This window comes from Ailuropoda melanoleuca, chromosome 14 (assembly GCF_002007445.2).
Source record: "Ailuropoda melanoleuca isolate Jingjing chromosome 14, ASM200744v2, whole genome shotgun sequence".
In the NCBI taxonomy this organism is placed as follows: Eukaryota; Metazoa; Chordata; class Mammalia; order Carnivora; family Ursidae; genus Ailuropoda; species Ailuropoda melanoleuca.
The window spans coordinates 44,482,943-44,500,245 of NC_048231.1; the positions used below are offsets into that span (position 1 = coordinate 44,482,943).

At 54.1% G+C, this 17,303-nt stretch overlaps 1 protein-coding gene across 1 annotated transcript in view; it reads left to right on the forward strand.

Annotated features, from left to right (window-relative positions):
* The window catches only part of PI4KA (phosphatidylinositol 4-kinase alpha), a 118,676-nt gene that overhangs the window by 99,357 nt on the left and 2,016 nt on the right, over positions 1 to 17,303 (forward strand). The window contains exons 37-53 of the mRNA XM_034643139.1: positions 905 to 1,024; positions 1,187 to 1,266; positions 1,364 to 1,557; positions 2,561 to 2,651; positions 3,021 to 3,188; positions 3,919 to 3,972; positions 8,173 to 8,293; positions 10,307 to 10,436; positions 11,467 to 11,537; positions 13,010 to 13,082; positions 13,173 to 13,243; positions 14,293 to 14,402; positions 14,835 to 14,939; positions 15,037 to 15,162; positions 15,487 to 15,607; positions 16,082 to 16,241; positions 17,027 to 17,116. Of these exons, the coding sequence (XP_034499030.1) occupies positions 905 to 1,024; positions 1,187 to 1,266; positions 1,364 to 1,557; positions 2,561 to 2,651; positions 3,021 to 3,188; positions 3,919 to 3,972; positions 8,173 to 8,293; positions 10,307 to 10,436; positions 11,467 to 11,537; positions 13,010 to 13,082; positions 13,173 to 13,243; positions 14,293 to 14,402; positions 14,835 to 14,939; positions 15,037 to 15,162; positions 15,487 to 15,607; positions 16,082 to 16,241; positions 17,027 to 17,116 (1,885 nt within the window). The remainder of the gene's footprint in view (positions 1 to 904; positions 1,025 to 1,186; positions 1,267 to 1,363; positions 1,558 to 2,560; positions 2,652 to 3,020; positions 3,189 to 3,918; positions 3,973 to 8,172; positions 8,294 to 10,306; positions 10,437 to 11,466; positions 11,538 to 13,009; positions 13,083 to 13,172; positions 13,244 to 14,292; positions 14,403 to 14,834; positions 14,940 to 15,036; positions 15,163 to 15,486; positions 15,608 to 16,081; positions 16,242 to 17,026; positions 17,117 to 17,303) is intronic.

The following is a 17,303-nucleotide window of genomic DNA, read 5'->3' on the forward strand; positions in this document are numbered from 1 at the left end:
TCCTGGCTTCACAGAGAGCGGGGCCACCAGCCCGCACGGCCGACTCACTGCTGTGTTGAAGGGCAGCGTGATGCTGGCAACGAGAGCTGTTTGTAATTGCTCAGGATTGCCACCCACGTTTGTTTTCTTCTGTTTTAAAGACAAGGAGGGGGCGCCTGGGTGGCTCCGTCAATGAAGCATCAGACTCTTGATTGCAGCTTGGGTCGCGACCTCAGGGTCATGGGATCGAGCCCCGCGTCGGGCTCCCCCCTCAATGGGGATTCTGCTTGAGATTCTCCCCCTCTCTCTGCCCCTCCCCCACACTGGCATGTGCACGCTCTCTCGAATAAATAAATACAATCTTTTTTTAAAAAAAGGGTAGGAGGGGGGCGCCTGGGTGGCTCAGTCGTTAAGCGTCTGCCTTTGGCTCAGGGCGTGATCCCAGCATTCTGGGATCGAGCCCCACATCGGGCTCCTCTGCTGGGAGCCTGCTTCTCCTTTCCCACTCCCCCTGCTTGTGTTCCCTCTCTCGCTGGCTGTCTCTCTCTGTGTCAAATAAATAAATAAAATCTTTAAAAAAAAAAAAAATAAAAAAAAAATAAAAAAAGGGTAGGAGGAATATAATACGTTTTAGTAAGCTTTCTATGCAGAATGTTATAAAAACACTTTCCCAGAGCACCTGGCTGGCTCAGGCAGTACAGTGTGTGAGTGCGACTCTTGATCTCAGGCTGGTGAGTTCAAGCCCAACATTGAAAATAGAGCTTACGTTAAAAAAACAAAAACAAACAAAAACTTTGCAGAGGTTAGTTTATTCTGCAGATCCATCAACACCATGTCTCTCCCTCCCCGCTCTTGCACTGATCACCTTATCTGTGGTGAAAACCCAGACGCCTCATTCTGGAAGCAACAATGTGTGTGCCTACAGATAACCAAGACACCCGGAGCAATCTGGACATCGCAGTCGGCTCTCGGCAGCAGGCCACTCAAGGCTGGATCAACACCTACCCCCTGTCCAGCGGCATGTCGACCATCTCCAAGAAGTCAGGTCGGTTGAAGGTTTGCTGATAGGTCCCTCCGGTCTGAGTCACATCCTGGTGGTTCAGACCGTGAGCAGAGTGCTGAAAGGCAGCTTCCTCTGGGTCATAGAAGTGAAGGATGGGCCAGTGAACTCGGAAGAACAAACTTGGGCCTTCGCTCTCCTCCACAGGCATGTCCAAGAAAACCAACCGGGGCTCCCAGCTGCACAAATACTACATGAAGCGAAGGACGCTGCTGCTGTCCCTGCTGGTAAGGTGACACCTGTCCCATGCCCACAGTACTGGGAATGGGAAGCAGAGTGGCACATGGATGCACACAGAAGGCATATTGATGTCTCATCTCATAGGCTACCGAGATTGAGCGTCTCATCACATGGTACAATCCACTGTCGGCCCCGGAGTTGGAGCTGGACCAGGCTGGAGAGAACAGCGTGGCCAACTGGAGGTCCAAGTACATCAGCCTGAGTGAGAAGCAGTGGAAGGACAACGTGAACCTCGCCTGGAGTATCTCTCCTTACCTGGCCGTGCAGCTGCCAGCCAGGTGGGCCCCGGTCACACTTGCCTGATGAGGGCCTTGCCAGAAGTCCAATACAAGGGCTCCTGAGTGGGGAGGAGTATCATGTGGTCACTGCCAAGGACGGTCAGGGAAGTGATGTTAGAGGCCTGGTCCTCTGCCCTAGATGTTGACCCAGTCTTTCTGTGCAGTGGTTTCACAGCACAGACTCCTGCCTGGAGTGCCCCGGTACCCCGGAGCCCAGGCAGGAAGTGTCAGAGCACATTCGCGGCCCCAGTCCTATCTGAGGAGGATAGGAAGCAAGTGGAGGCTGTCACTCCAGGGAGGCAGGCCTGGGGAGCCTTTGGTTTGTTCTCACAGGTCTTCCAGTGGCAGGCTACTCAGATTAGATGGCCTGCAGCCGAGTGTCCTGTGCACTCCTCTCGTACCTCTCCAAGGTCGGAACTCTTAGACCAGTGGTAGCCGAGAGGGGCCTCCCAGGACCCTGTGTTAAATCCCCTAGAAGAAGTGCATCCACCCCATGTGCAGGGGTGACATTTCTTCCCCATGAGCCCACACTTGCCTACTTACTGCTTCCTCCTTCTGTCCTAATTCCGTCCTCTGGATCAGGACCACAGGCTGATAGTGTTCCTGGAAAGTCTACCTTGTGTTAGCCTGGGGTGGTGACAGCTGAAAGCATCCCTACCCTCCCGTCTGCTGACGTACCTACTGGCCCATGGGCTGCCATGCTGTAGATGGACTGCTTTGGGCCCAGGGCAAGGGGGTGTTCTGCAGGCAAGGACTGTAAAGGGGGATGTTCTTTGATTGGGGAGTGTAGGGTAATTCCTGTTTGAGATCTTTCTGGCATTCATGTCATAGCCGGTCCTAATGCTGTTTACTGTAAACACTCGTGGTCAGAGTTACCAATGTGTTAGTAGCGTTGAGGTGTCCCTTGGCATTAATCTGCATCCCTCCAGTTCAGGTCTCCTACCTCCCTCTCTTCCGTGGAGGTGGGAGAGGCCACCCCACCCACACCCTCCGTGTGCCATAGGTTTAAGAACACAGAAGCCATCGGCAACGAAGTGACCCGTCTCGTTCGGTTGGACCCAGGAGCTGTTAGTGACGTCCCCGAAGCTATCAAGGTAGTGTAGTGCGTCCTGGGGCCTGGGCTCAAACTGCACGTAAGCAGAAATGCCTCCCAAATGCCTAGAAACCAGAAATGTGACAAAAGCCTGGCAACCTCAGTGGGATAGTGACTTTTCTAATTTCTTGCATTTTCCATTTCTCGAGTGAGGCATTCATTATGCTTACAGTAGAAAATATTGAATGTACTTCCCCTAAGTTGAAATCACGCTACTTTACATTGTGAATCAGAAGCATTTCCCCACACTGTTGTACATGCTTTATCAGCATCACTTCGGGGCCACCCCTGAGATACCGGGTGGGGCCGGGTGTTTCCAGGGGGCCTCAGGGACTGCCTGTGCCAGATCATCTCCCTGCTTCCTTCCCAGTTCCTGGTCACCTGGCACACCATCGATGCCGACGCGCCCGAGCTCAGCCACGTGCTGTGCTGGGCACCTGCGGACCCACCCACGGGCCTCTCCTACTTCTCCAGCATGTACCCGCCACACCCTCTCACGGCGCAGTATGGGGTGAAAGTTCTGCGGTCCTTCCCGCCGGTGAGCCTGCGTCCTGCCTGAGTCGGCCTCAGTGGGACCACCAGGCAGTGTTGAGGTGGAAACAAGAAGGACGGGCTTTATCTCAGACTTGATGTGGGCCTGATGAAGCATTGGTCCGTCCTAGAGCATGTCTTCATCCCCTGTTTCTGTTCAGGAAGTCACAGAAGACAGATTTAGTTCGGATTCAGATATGTTACTGGTGGTATTTGTTTTTTACCTTTAATTGGGTGTTTGAGTTATATAAGAAAGTTGACAAGTTTAGTGCCAGTTGTGGCTGTGTGGGCACATCACCCAGCCGTGGGCTATTGGGGAGCCCAGGGGATCCCATGTGACAGGGGTTTGGTAGCTGACTCACTGAGGCCCCAACACATGGGCCTCCTGTAACCTCAGCCCTTGTACCGAGCAGACCCCCAGCAGTGAACACACATGGGCAGGCCCTTCCCCTGTCCTTATAGGTACGGGAGCCTCGTTCCTTCTGCTTTTTCTCACCTGTCATGTCTTTCAAGCCATTGGCCATTTTCCTTGCTGTCCTCTGGGCTTTCCCTGGTTCTCAGTCCTCTGTGATCTCCAGCGAGATGGTGTTGCATGGGCTGAGTGACAGCAGGGCCATTCCAGGTTGGAGTGGGGCCCTGGGACAGCCATCTGTGTTGCCTTTGTTTTCGTTGTCCTGGAGTTGAGGAACTGTCTTCCCTTCCTGGAGGTCGTGATCACTTCTCCTCCTCCTTTGCAGGATGCCATCCTGTTCTATATTCCCCAGATTGTGCAGGCCCTCAGGTATGACAAGGTAAGGCTGTGCTAGCATGTGTCCTTCCCTCTGAGAGCTGTGCCGGGCGGTGGGGAGGGGGCCCTCGGCAACAGGGATGGGGGCCTGGGAGCGGGGCTGCCAGGCTGTGACCCGGTCTCCAAGCTCTCCTCATACACACCCCCATGGAGGCTGTGGCCGGTGCTCATGGCCAGGAGGCTCCCCTCACCCTGCCTCACCCTGAGGCCCTGTCTTGCTGTGCAGGGTGGGTGGGCTCTAGAAATATCGCCAGCCATTTCCTCAGTCCCTGAATCCAGCTCCCTCGTCTCTTCAGTGGGAAGTGGGGAGGATCAGACAAGATGATGTATGTATTAGTGTGGTTGGGCTGCCATGGCAAAGAACACAAGAGTGGGGGGTTAAATGTATTTCTCACAATTCCGGAGACTAGAAGTTGAAGATCAAGGTACCCATAGGATTGCTTCCTCCTGAGGCTTCTCTCCTTGGCTTTGCAGATGGCTGCCCTCTCCCTGTGTCCTCATGTGATCTTCCTTCTGTATGTCTGTGCCCTAATTTCCTCTTATTAAAAGGACACCATATTGGACTAGGTGCCACCCTAATGATCTCATTTGAACTTAATCACCTCTTTAAAGGCCTGTGTCCAGACACTGTCACGCTGAGGCGTGTATGACTTCAACCCATGAGTTGGGGGTTGGAGGGGCACAGTTCAGCCCATCACGTACAGCATACCGGTACGTGAGATGCCTAGCCCAGGGCCTGGCTCGGGAACACCCCTCTGACACAGGGCTTTCCACAGCCCCGAACCCACCCTGCCTGTGCTTTATCCCAGCAACCCCCCTCCACCCATGCTGGAGTCCGAGTACAGCAGCAGCATCCGCCCCTTTCCTGCTCCTGCCGATTCTGCTCCCCACCACGTGGGACACCAGACCCCTCTATGTCCTGGCTGAGTGCTTGCGGCGGCAGTGAGCGCTGTGGCTCACCGTGGTGGCTCTGAGCGCTGTGGCTAGGTGTCCCAGGGCAACTCTTCCCCACGGATTGGCAGGATGCTCTGTCTCAGTCCACAGACCAGAGTGCTTCTAGACCTGTAGCCAGCCTTTAAAGACTGCGTCCTGTCTTAGCCAGGTAGCTGCCAAAAGCCCTCCAACTCTGCGCAGGTAGTTTTGATCCTGTGCAGGACTTTATTCGCCAAGCCAGGGCCCCCACCCCAGGTCCAGCCCTGGTGGGACCGTCACAATGCGCCTTTTCTCCAGGTACCCATTCCTTTTCCTCCCCTCTGTCATCCTTCTCCCTTTACTGTTTGTGTCTTTGCTTCCACCTCTACCCGAGAGAACGCCTTGCTCCCCCTGCGGTCGCCCGTGCTCTGCTCTGCGCTTGGCCCGCAGAGGCCTCCGTGGGCTGTAATTCACATAGAGGTGTAGGCGGGGGCTGCGGCCAGTGTGCGAGATCAGGCGGGCTGCACTTGGTTTCATCTGGCCACTATTTCACATAAGCTGCTTTCCACAAACATCCTGATACATTTTTTCCTCTTTTTTTTTTCTAGCTTTCAAAACTGGGTTAATTCCTTAGCATTATCCAAAAATGACTCTGAGTTTTTCTCCTCCCCCCCCCACATATCATTATAAACTCATGGATTTTGATCTGTTTGGTATGTACCAACCCACTAGTTATTTTAGATGCCCATCTTTCTGACTACTGGGAATCCCCGAGTGTCTCTTCTTTGATCCTTAGTCCTTGATAACCTTGATTTCCAGGAAAGACAAGATATTCTAGGCTCTTTTTGTTTTCTGCCTTAGACCTGGAATCACCCATTTTCCGAGGAACTCCAATCATTTTACTGAGACACCATAATCTAAATGCTAAGAATGGTCACTGCCATTGAGTTGGTCGCAGTTTCTAGGTCTTTCTAGTAGATAGAACTTTTTGCTTTTGTTTTTTGTTGTTGTTGTTTTTTGGAAAAAATACATCATGAGATTATACTAATATTTCCAATTCAAATATAAGATTATAGAGTTTTTCTTTATTCGATTATAGAGTTTTTTCTTTATTTGATTTTATGTTTGAATTTTTAATACTAAAACTATTGGTTTCTGATAACATTAACATACTATTTATTCACATTATTCCGCTATATTAATAGTTTCAAAGTAACAATACTGGTATTATTACAACATGATTACTAAAAACTGGGTCAAAATTTTTTGTTTTTTGTTCTTGGTGTATTTTCCACTGGGGAAATACAGTCAGATGATTCTTTTTTTTTTTTTTTTAATTTCATCGTCTTACCAGCAAAAAATGGGTTTATTTGGGAAAAAAAGAGAATTACAGTCTGGGACAGACAAGCTGTGGCAAAACCATAGACAAGTCCCTAGATTACTCATTTCTTCTTTTATTTTTATTTTTTGAGAGAGAGAAAGTGTGCAAGCAGGAGGAGGGGCAGAGAGAGAGAGAATCCCAGGTAGGCTCCATGCCCACCACAGAGCCCAATGTGGGGCTCTATCTCACGACCCCAAGATCATGACCTGAGCCGAAATCAAGAGTCAGACACTTAACCGACTGAGCCACCCAGGCACCCTGCAAATTACTCAGTTTTAACGTCACTTGAAATGATTCTTCTCTGTGAGGTTATGTCAACTCAAGACTCAGCTTCATTGGTTTCTTTCATGCTTTCCATTTCTAGAGGTTGTTTTTTTAAAAGTCTGAGCTTGACGGGATACAAATATATTTGCTTATATTGTTTTTAAAAGAAGGATAAACCAAAACTAGTAAAAATGGCTGGAGATGGAGCAAACAGCATAGAAGTGGCTATGCTTAGTAATTTTTTTGGCTTTGGACTTTCACTGCTTGTATAATTAGTTATAAAGCAAACATGGATTTGTTTTCAACCAAATTGTCTGGCAAGGCAGATATTAAATGGATTAAGAACCACACAGGAATAAAATGCTAAAACTTTCCCCAAAGCTGAAAGGCCCATGGGCCCCAGTGACTGATGACACTTCCTCCTTGGTCATACGGCTGCCTGCCTCCACCTCCCTGTGGTAGTCTGTTCATTACTTCCCTGAGTCCCCTGTGGTCTCGGCAAAACTGACCGCATTACCAGTTTATCATAAAAGGACATAACTCAGGAACAGCCAGGTGGAAGGGCAGCATAGGGCAAGGGATGTGGGAAGGTTGTGGCCCTCCCACACCTCCACCAACCCAGAAGCTCTGCAAACTTCTATTTAAACACGCTACAAGGTGAACATTCATAGTTTATCTTTAGATCCTCTTGCTGGGTTCGCATTGGGAAGCCCATAGCGAGGAATTATCTGAAATTTGACCTGCTTGGTAATAAGCCCACCAGCCAAGTTGAGGACATCTGTCCCAAGAATACTTTACCAGATGCAGGGGCTACAAACTACAGTGGTCAGGGGAGAGGCCACTCCTCCAGAACTCTTCTAAAAAGGCCAACTCCTTTTTTAACCTTAAGACAGGGTAATTAAGGGGCGCCTGGGTGGCTCAGTCGTTAAGCGTCTGCCTTGGGCTCAGGGCGTGATCCCAGAGTCCTGGATCGAGCCCCACATCAGGCTCCTCCGCTGGGAGCCTGCTTCTTCCTCTCCCTCTCCCCCTGCTTGTGTTCCCTCTCTCGCTGGCTGTCTCTCTCTCTTTCTCAAATAAATAAATCTTTAAAAAAAAAAAAAAAGACACAGTAATTAAAACTGGAGCAATGAGTAGCAGAACATGACTAAGAAGGAGAAAGGAGAGAGGTCCTTAGGGTAGTGGCTGTGGTGTGTCAACTCATGAAGAAGTGTCTGTGTGTTAGAATTTTCTGGAACCTGCCCATCACTGTGGAACATTATTCCAAACAACCCGTTTATAGCTGAGTTTTAGTACCCAGCCTACTCATTCATCATACTTGACAACAGCAGATATCAGTTGGAGAGTTATGGTTCTTAGAGTCCAGGGGAAAGCACAGAGGAAACAAAAGCTGGCTCCTTCCCGTTTTGCAGACCCCACCGCCTGGGGCCCCATCCGCCCCGCTGGCCAGCTAGCAAGCTAGAACTTGGCCTAACCCCTGGCCTGGGCTCACACATCCGCAGGCAAGCTCACTCACACAGCCGGAAACCGCTAGGCCTCACTTCTTGCCAGGTCTGCAAGTGCTGGGAGTCCACTCCTGCATTTGGTTAGAGTCTCTCTCAGTGGAGAGGTGTCCAGGCCTTGGCTAATGGTGACCTTGCTCTCCTATAGATGGGCTACGTGCGAGAGTATATTCTGTGGGCAGCATCCAAATCCCAGCTTCTGGCACACCAATTTATCTGGAACATGAAAACTAACATCTATCTGGATGAAGAAGGGCACCAGAAAGATCGTGAGTATCTGTCACCTTCCCTCAGGCCTCACCCCCCATCTTTAACCCTCCAGAGCCCTCCAGGGCCTGTGCTGCCCCAGCCCATCCCTCCGCTTCCCATCCTTCAGTGGGAATGCCTCATCTTTGACACCCAGCGGGAGCAGGACGCCCTCCTTCATGAAGCCTTTGCTAGCCTCACCTGCAGATGCCCTGCCTACCCTGGCACCGTCCTGCAGCTCCCCAAGCACATGTGAGAGCTTCTCACCCTGCACTTGACCTAGCAATTCCATGTGGGGACGAGACAGCCACCCAGGGCAACAGTTCTCAAACAGAGCTGGTCCACATCTTCACACCCTTAAAAACTGGTGAGGCCCCCAGAGAGCTTTGGTTTACACGGGCTTTGGTTCTGCATGTTAACCAGCGTTGGACAGTAAAACCAAGAATTGAAAAAATATAAGCCCATTACATGTTAATATAAGTAACATATTTTTATGAAAAATAATTCAAAAAGGAGTGAGAGGAGTGCTGTTGCTTTAGAGTTTTGCAGATCTCTCTAATGTCTGTAATGTCATAACATCTTTAATGTGGTAAAAGACAGTAGGATTCCCATTCTGCTTCTGCATTTAACCTGTTGGAATATGCTGCTTTGGTTGAATTCAATGCCGGGAATTCGGCTTCGCACAGACACAGCTGGAAAAGGCAGGAGGGTTTTAGTCATCTTCCCCGTCACTAGAGATAGTCTCGGTTGATACTGCACCAAACACAACAAGTGATAGGCTCATAAGGATTAATTGTGACGTGGATTTGAACTCATGTCAGTGAGTTTCTCATGCTCTTTCTTTAAAGTCTGTTGGTCTACCCAGTGCTCACCCCCACCCCCACCCCCCCGCAGGACTTACAGTATTAAAAATCACATTTGTGAATGCCCCACCACTCTTACAAAACAGAAGCATTTTCAAATTTGGGAAGCTGTCAAGCTCACAGTCGCAGATGCAGGTTTCCCAAAACTTAGTAGTTTTCCTTAAATGGCAGATACACCTTGTTCACTTTTTTATTTAAGATTTTATTTATTTGAGATAGAAAGAACATGAGCTGGGTGAAGGACAGAGAGAGAAGCAGACTCCTTGTGAGCAGGGAGCCCCAAGCGGGGCTCGATCCTGAGACTCCGGGATCATGACCTGAGCCGAAGGCAGACACAACCAACTGAGCCACCCAGGCGCCCCCAGCTTGTTCATTTTCAAGACAATATCTGCCATATACCTAAGTCCAAATAGCTATATTTTTGTCTGTTGGTCACTGGTTTAAGTAAAAATGATGTTCCCTGGGGCGCCTGGGTGGCTCAGTCGGTTAAACATCTGCCTTCAGCTTGGGTTGTGATCCTGGGGTCTTGGGGTCAAGCCCCACACTGGGCTCCCTGCTCGGCAGGGAGGCTGCTTTCTCTCTCTCTCTCTGCCTGCCACTCCCCCTGTTTGTGCTCTGTCAAGTGAATAAATGAAATCTTTAAAAAAAAAAAATCGTTCCCTGAAACAAGAAGTTAGTTCAGTTGGAAAGTCTGACGCAAGGCGCTTTTCCGCAAAAGCGTAGCGCCTGTGTACTTCACATGCCGTAGACTGCTGCGTGACTTCCCGTGTCGTTGCACAGAGTATCACAAAGATGTATGGGGTGGGGTTTCATCAGCTTAGTCGTTATCGCCCCACCAGGGACATTCTTAGTGACACTGGCTTTTGTTCACACCACGGGAGCAGAGCCATGAGGATCCAGTGACCGCTAGCACCTTGGCCGACTGCTCATGCCCGGCCTCACAAGCGTCTACACAGCAAGGAGGGCAAAAAACCTGTCAGTGTGGTTTTGACTGGGGGGTGGGCTAAAGGGTCCCAGGGATCCTCCAGGCATCTGTGGACCACACTCTTGGGGCAGCTGAGCTGGCCTGGGTGCTGGGGAACACCTGGACTGCACATCGGGCAAACGTGTGGGGTTTCCTTGAGGGCCTTCAGCGGGCCAGCTGCAGGCTCACCCTCTTTGTTTCTTTGTCAGCTGACATCGGTGACCTCTTGGAGCAGTTAGTAGAGGAGATCACTGGCTCCTTGTCGGGCCCAGCCAAGGACTTCTACCAGCGTGAATTTGATTTCTTTAACAAGATCACCAACGTGTCAGCCATCATCAAGTAGGTAGCATCTCTCGGTCCTGTCTCATGGGAATTGCCTGGAGGGCCCCCACTGATTCTACTGAATAGCCAGGGTTGGGAATCTCTGCCCTGGCAAGTCAGGTCTCTTAAAGTACAGCAAAACGCACAGCCATGCGAATCTCAGAAAACATATCTTAGTTTCATTCCGGAATAGTGTCACGTAGTTTGAGGCCACTCTGCTCTCTCCAAGTTCTGAAGGGTCGTGGGGTATTAGGAAAACCAGACTCCTTTGTAGCCCCCAGTGTCGTCTTACTGATTCACCTTGAGCCGTCCATGTGCGAAGGCTGATGCCATCCTTGGGCATCGGTGGCCCTGCCCATTTGTGTGGGACGGGGCCCTGGAGGCAACTGACCAAGGGCCTAGGGGAGGCCCCAGCAGGGGAGCACTGGCTACCTGTCCTCCCAGGTGCCTCATTCCCCGGGCTGTCCTCGCTGCTCAGGCTTCTCTCACCTTGGTCACCAAGGGCCTCGCCTGTATGTCCTGAGGCCTTTTCCAGGGCCCAGTACTAGGTACAGCTGTGATGCAGCCGTTTGTAGCTCACAGAGGCCTCAAGAGGTGGGAGGGAGCATTCCCTGGGCATCCTGTCAGCACCTGATTCCATTTCACCCTGTCATCCTCATCCTAGGGATGCAGGAGGTCGGAGGGGCCTGCCCAACGTTATGCTGCAAGTAAACAACAGAACCAGCACTCGAGCATAGACCCGAGAGCCAGCTGTGTCCCATGTGTGTCTCTGCAGCAATGTCACACACCCCACACAAGCGAGGGGGAAAGACAGCCAGAAAACTCCACCTTAGTCCCCCAGGGGCCACATCGCCCCTGACGAGTACGGGGCAAGGACCCCTCAGAGTGGCCTCCCAGAGGAACTGGGCCTAGCAGGGCCCTCAGTAGTAGCTAGAACTAGGAGGAAAGGAACAGAGAGGCAGACAGGAGGGGCCCTGTACTGCCCCCAGAAGCCCCGGAGGCCAGTTCCTGCAGCGACAAAGCAAAACATTTCTGTCCTGTTTTGCAGGCCCTACCCTAAAGGCGATGAGAGGAAAAAGGCGTGCCTGTCGGCCCTGTCTGAAGTGAAGGTGCAGCCAGGTGAGCAGGCCCCACAGTTGGCTGATGACCGGGCTTCTTCCTGCGGGCGGGCAGGGCGGGCATGGGGACCAGGGAGGTGACTAGCCCACATCAACCTGGGCCCTGGGGCGCCCGGTGTCCCTCTCCACAGCCTGCCCCAGGTGAGCTGGAAGCCGCTTCTCACCTGACACTCTTTATCTTCCTTGCTGCCTTCTATTTTTCTAAAAGCCCAGACACTGTCCTTGGCAGCTGTTATTCTAGAAGTTTCCTGAACTCCAGTGGAATGGGAGCAACGCAGGCTGTGGGCATGAGTGGGGGTGTCACAGGTGTGCCGGGCCGAGGGTGCCTGTCCCCCAGGGGATCGTTGCTCCCTGATGCCTACCAGCTATTGCCATGTGGAAATTTGAGCCCAGTGCAGCCAGCTCTGTGCTTTTTCAAGTCAGGCTGGAAATCCAGACTTTGTTTCACAGGTCTCCATTTTTAACCATGGGTACAAGCTCATTTTTTTCAAAACCCTGGCCATTCTGTGTGAACATTCACAGCAGCTGTCCTTGGTTTAGACCTTTCCTTGACTTGTGTTGAGCTCCCTGACCTGCCTGGTGCAAATGGCAGCTCAGCTTCTCAGAGAAGGGTTGACAACCACGTGGGATCTCAGTTTCCCTGGTCCATGAGCCCCCAGCCCCCCCCCCAGCCCCTGCCACCAGGTCTTGTCCTGGGGACACTGAGGAGCAGTAGATTGCACTCCTGAGAGAGCGGTTGGAGCTGGCCGGGGAAGGAGGATGTGAGAGCTGGGAGGGGATGGCATGATCCTTCTGTCCCTCCTTCCCCTGGCAGCAAAGCCCACCTGACCGCACAGCAAGGCCTCACTTTGCTCCCACAGGTGCCCCAGCCCTTCCTGTTTCAGGGCCCTTCCTGGAAGCCCACTCTCCGGTGGGGAACTTTCGCACTTCCTGGGGCTGAGGGCACACGTGCACACACATACACACACACACACACACACACACACACACACTCACTCACTCATTCACATGGCGGGGGGACTGCCAGCTCCTTGACCAGGAATGGGCTTTCTCTTGTCCTCCCCACTTAACGTGTGTGCTGGGAGAGGGGAGCTACAGTCAGTGGGGTGAATCCAAGAACTGAGGGGGTTCCAGGTGCACAGAGGCAGGGTAGGAAGGTCCCTCACGGGCCCTGTGAGAGCAGGCAGCCCAACGCCCCACGCTGGGCGGCCGGTGGGGCCCCGAGGAGCAGCATGCTGGGTCTGTAAGGCTGAGGGTTCGTGCGTCCTCCTGGAGAAGCGTCTCCTGGGAGGTGGCAGCTCTTTTGTTAGATATCAGGAAGGATCCAGGGAAAGACCACAGATCAGGGAGGACAGACCCTAAAGGGCCACAGAATAAGATGTTATCAGTGCCCCAGAGGAGGACCTAGAAGCCCTGTCGGGGGTGGGGGTCACACTTGGGCTCCCTGTGACTTCCCCCTCTGTCCCTGTACAGGCTGCTACCTGCCCAGCAACCCTGAGGCCATCGTGCTGGACATCGACTACAAGTCCGGGACGCCCATGCAAAGGTGAACAGCCACCTGCGGTCCGGTAGCTCCCTGACACCAGGTTCTCCTTCACTCCAGCACCCATGCCATGTTCCTTCTGTTGTTTTTCAGTGCTGCAAAAGCCCCGTATCTGGCTAAATTTAAGGTGAAACGATGTGGAGTTAGTGAACTTGAAAAAGAAGGTCAGTGAAGAATCTCTAACACAGTTTGGGATCTAAGTGTTTTCCTTGGATGATGCCAGTTTCCTTGGGCGTATTTAGTTTACGACAAGATCCCCGTGAAAGGTGACGTCCCTCTGCTCTCAGTCTGAGCCCTGGTTTAGGGATGGCGTGGAGCTGGTGTAGAGTGACAGAGACCCCTGGAGACCGGCCCAGGTCAGCCGTCAAGTCCAGGAGGCACCTTCCTGAGGCTGAGTGGCCCAGGGCTTTGGGGGGTGCTGTGCACAGACTGGGTGGCTTCGGCAACAGGGATGTATTCCCCCCCAGTTCTGGAGGCCTGAGGCGCGACATCAGGGTGTCGGCACGGCTGTGCTCTTTCCAAAGGGTTCCGGGGGAGAATCTGTTCCATGCCTTTCTCCCAGCTTCCGGTGCTTGATTGCTGGCAAGCCTTGGCAATCCTCGGCACCCTCGTCACTCCCACCTCTGCCTCTGCCCTCACAAGGCTTTCTCCCTGTGTGCCCGTGTCCTGCTCTGATAAGGGCCCACCTTAGTCCTCATGAACTTGACTGTATGGGCAAAGATCCTATTTCCAAATAAGGTCACTTCTGCGGTTTTGAGTGAGCATGAATTTTGGGGGGAACACCAATCAACCCAAGTAGAGGGGATGTGCCCTCCTTCCAATATGGGGACATGCCTTCCATGGTCTTCCCTGCACTCCAGCCCCCAAGTCCTCCCCAGCATCCCAGGGTGCAGACACACACACTTCTGCCCCCCCCAGCTCCCAGTGTCTGCTGCCAGTCCCGGGCACACCTGGGCCCCCACTTCCAGTGAAAAGGGGGCTCTATTTTCAGTTGCATTTAGGCCTCAACAGTCTTTGGAAGAGACCCAGGGCCCTATGGCTCCACCCACTGACCCAGGTGTCTGCTGGGCCTCATTGGCCTCCTTGGGGCTCTGCAGAGACAATCCCCAAGGTTCCTAGGGTTCTAGGCCTGTGAGCAGGGCTTGTCCTGGTGCACCCAAAAGGCCTCTCCCTGCCTCCCAGCTAACAGGCTGTCTCTCCACCCCACGTGCAGGTCTGCGGTGCTGCTCGGACTCCGAGGACGAGTGTGGCACGCAAGAGGCTGATGGCCAAAAGATCTCGTGGCAGGCGGCCATCTTCAAAGTGGGAGACGACTGCCGGCAGGTAGCAGCGGCCAGGCTTGCCCTCCCTGAGGCTCGGGCGCACTGCGGGGCCTCACCTCATGCGTGGAACCAGAGCTTGGCTTCCCACTTTGGGTTGCGGTGCCACAGAGGAAATTGGGGCTTTCTGCCTACCCAGGGACCTCTCCAGCAGTTCCTACCCATTGTCCATTGCCTGGCCAACCAGAGGGAACTCCCCTGGGAGGCAGGCGCCCCTGACACATCCCCCGCTAGACAGCGTGGCCTCGGTTCAGCCCAGTGCCTGATGGTCCTGAGAGCCCAGCCCAACATGGTGTGCAATGAGGCCAGATGCTGCAGGCTTCTGCTCGGCCATGGCCTCCCTCCCTCCCTCCTCACTGGCACTGCTGCTGGGGGTCAGGGGGACTAGAGCACAGGAGGCGCCCAGCTGACCATGCCATGCCTCCCTCGTCTCCAGGACATGCTAGCTCTGCAGATTATTGACCTTTTCAAGAACATCTTCCAGTTGGTTGGCCTGGACCTCTTCGTCTTCCCTTACCGGGTGGTGGCCACCGCCCCCGGGGTAAGTTCCCTATGCAGGAGCCCAGGGGGAGCCCGCAATGCCTCAGGCCGAGAAGAGTCCTGCCTGCAGGCCTCGGCACCTGGCCCTTCCTCCCCAGTGCGGAGTGATTGAGTGCATCCCCGACTGCACCTCTCGGGACCAGCTGGGCCGCCAGACAGACTTCGGCATGTACGACTATTTCACGCGCCAGTACGGGGACGAGTCCACCCTGGCCTTCCAGCAGGTGAGTAGCAGGGCGGCCCCCAGACCCATGATGGCTTACAAGGTTCAAAGGAACTTTGAGATGGACTCCCCAGGAGAAAGCAAGTTCGTGGGTGTAGGAGGAAGGGGTTGCTGCCCCTGCACCCCCAGATGCAGTCACTTGTCCCTTCTGTTCCCAAGATCTGGCTTGCTGATTTGGTCTCTGCCTCCAGGGCTGGGAACAAGGGCCCAGCGAACACCCCCAAGCCTTGGGTTCCTAGGCAGGGAGGCAGGAAAATGCCTGCAAGGCCCCAGGAGGTGCAGCCCTTGGGGGCCATCCGTGAGCACCTGGGCTCTCTCCACTCAGGCACGCTACAACTTTATCCGGAGCATGGCTGCCTACAGCCTCCTGCTGTTCCTGCTGCAGATCAAGGACAGGCACAACGGGAACATCATGTTGGACAAGAAGGGCCACATCATCCACATCGGTCAGCCGGGCCCCAGCGCCACCCTCTTCCTCTCCTTTCACCCCCCAGAGCCCGGGGCAGGACAGCAGTCCCCACCCCACAGAAGAGCCAGGCATGCTGGGGTCACCCAGCCAGGAAGGGCCCAGGTCAGGGTTTGAGTTCAGTTTTGAGGCCCGAGCTATTGGCCGCCAGGCTGTGGGGCCAAGTAGCAGCAGGGCTGCAGGGCAAGGAGTGCTCTGGGGTCACAAACTGAAACCAGGCAGAGCGTGGCTCACCCAGGGCCAGGCTCGTTTCTGCTCTAGCCTGGCTCCCCATCTCCACTTCCTCCTTTCTCTCCTGCCTGCTTGCCATCACCCACCCCTGCCATCCCTAAAAAACACGGCCTGTGGCCAGCTTATGGGGTGTGAGAACCCGTGCCTCCAGCCCTGGCTGAGGCTTGCTCACATCTTGCCCTGGCACCTGTTCCTATCAAGAATGGCTTTGGGGGTTTTGCAGACTTTGGCTTCATGTTCGAAAGCTCACCAGGCGGCAACCTTGGCTGGGAGCCAGACATCAAGCTGACTGATGAGATGGTGATGATCATGGGGGGAAAGATGGAGGCCACGCCCTTCAAGTGGTTCATGGAGATGTGTGTCCGTGGCTACCTGGCTGTGCGGTGAGCCCCAGGGAAGGGCCAGTGGGGGTACCGAGACCACAGGGAGGAAGGCGGGCAGGTGGGCGCCGGTCCTGGTTGCCACTCAATCCCACAAGGCCAGCCTCCATGGGACCTTCTCTGGCCCCTTTGTGGACGGAGGGGCTGCACTTCAGAGAAAGCAAGGCAGGTGCTAGAGGCTGCCTGCTGGCCTGGGCAGCCCGGGCCTTGCCTTCCTATCGCCACTCTGCCCACCTGTGCCGGCAACTTCCTGCTCTGGGTGTCTGTCCCTCCATGTTCTATATTCTCCTGGGTGTGGCCTTGCCTGCCAGCAGCTTGGGCTCCCTGCCCTGAGCACCCCATTCACCCCTTCACCCAAGCCTGAGTATCTGCCATCCCCCAAGCTGCCCGCTGAAGACTTACTGTCCTGGCTTCAGAGTGTCACACGGCCAAGACCGCACAGCAGTGTTGTGGCACCTGAACTCCAGCCCGGAGTCTGTTGGAGCCCACATCACGCCCCCTCGCAGGGTCGGGCTGCGTGCGCACCGCACACCTGCACTTCCTCAGCCAGGCACAGAAATCGTGGCTGGAGGCCTGGGGTGCGTGGACCAAGGCAGGCCGCTCAGCCCGTCCAGGGGTGTGAGCAGCCCCAGCCCGGCCACCGCAGGGGCTGCCCTGGTGAGCCGCAGAGGTGCAGGGCGGTGGGCCGCTGTGTGCAGCCATCAGGTGGGGGCTGCGCTGAAGGAGTGCGGGCAGGGCCAACCCGCTCAGGCCAGCTTCCTCCTCCTCCCTTCCCTGCCTCTCCCCAGGCCCTACATGGATGCAGTCGTCTCTCTGGTCACTCTCATGTTGGACACGGGCCTGCCCTGCTTCCGTGGCCAGACAATCAAGCTCTTGAAGTAGGTCCTTGGCACATGCACAGGCCATTTGGGGGGAACCTCCAGGTGGGAGCCTCCTGAGTGCTGGTGAATGTGATCGTTATTAAGGCCACATGCTCTCCTGGGAACCCCAGAGCAGACAGGGTTCCTGGGTGAGGCCCTGTCTCGCGCCGGGGCTGCAGACATCCCAGGGGTCCCTTCATTTCTC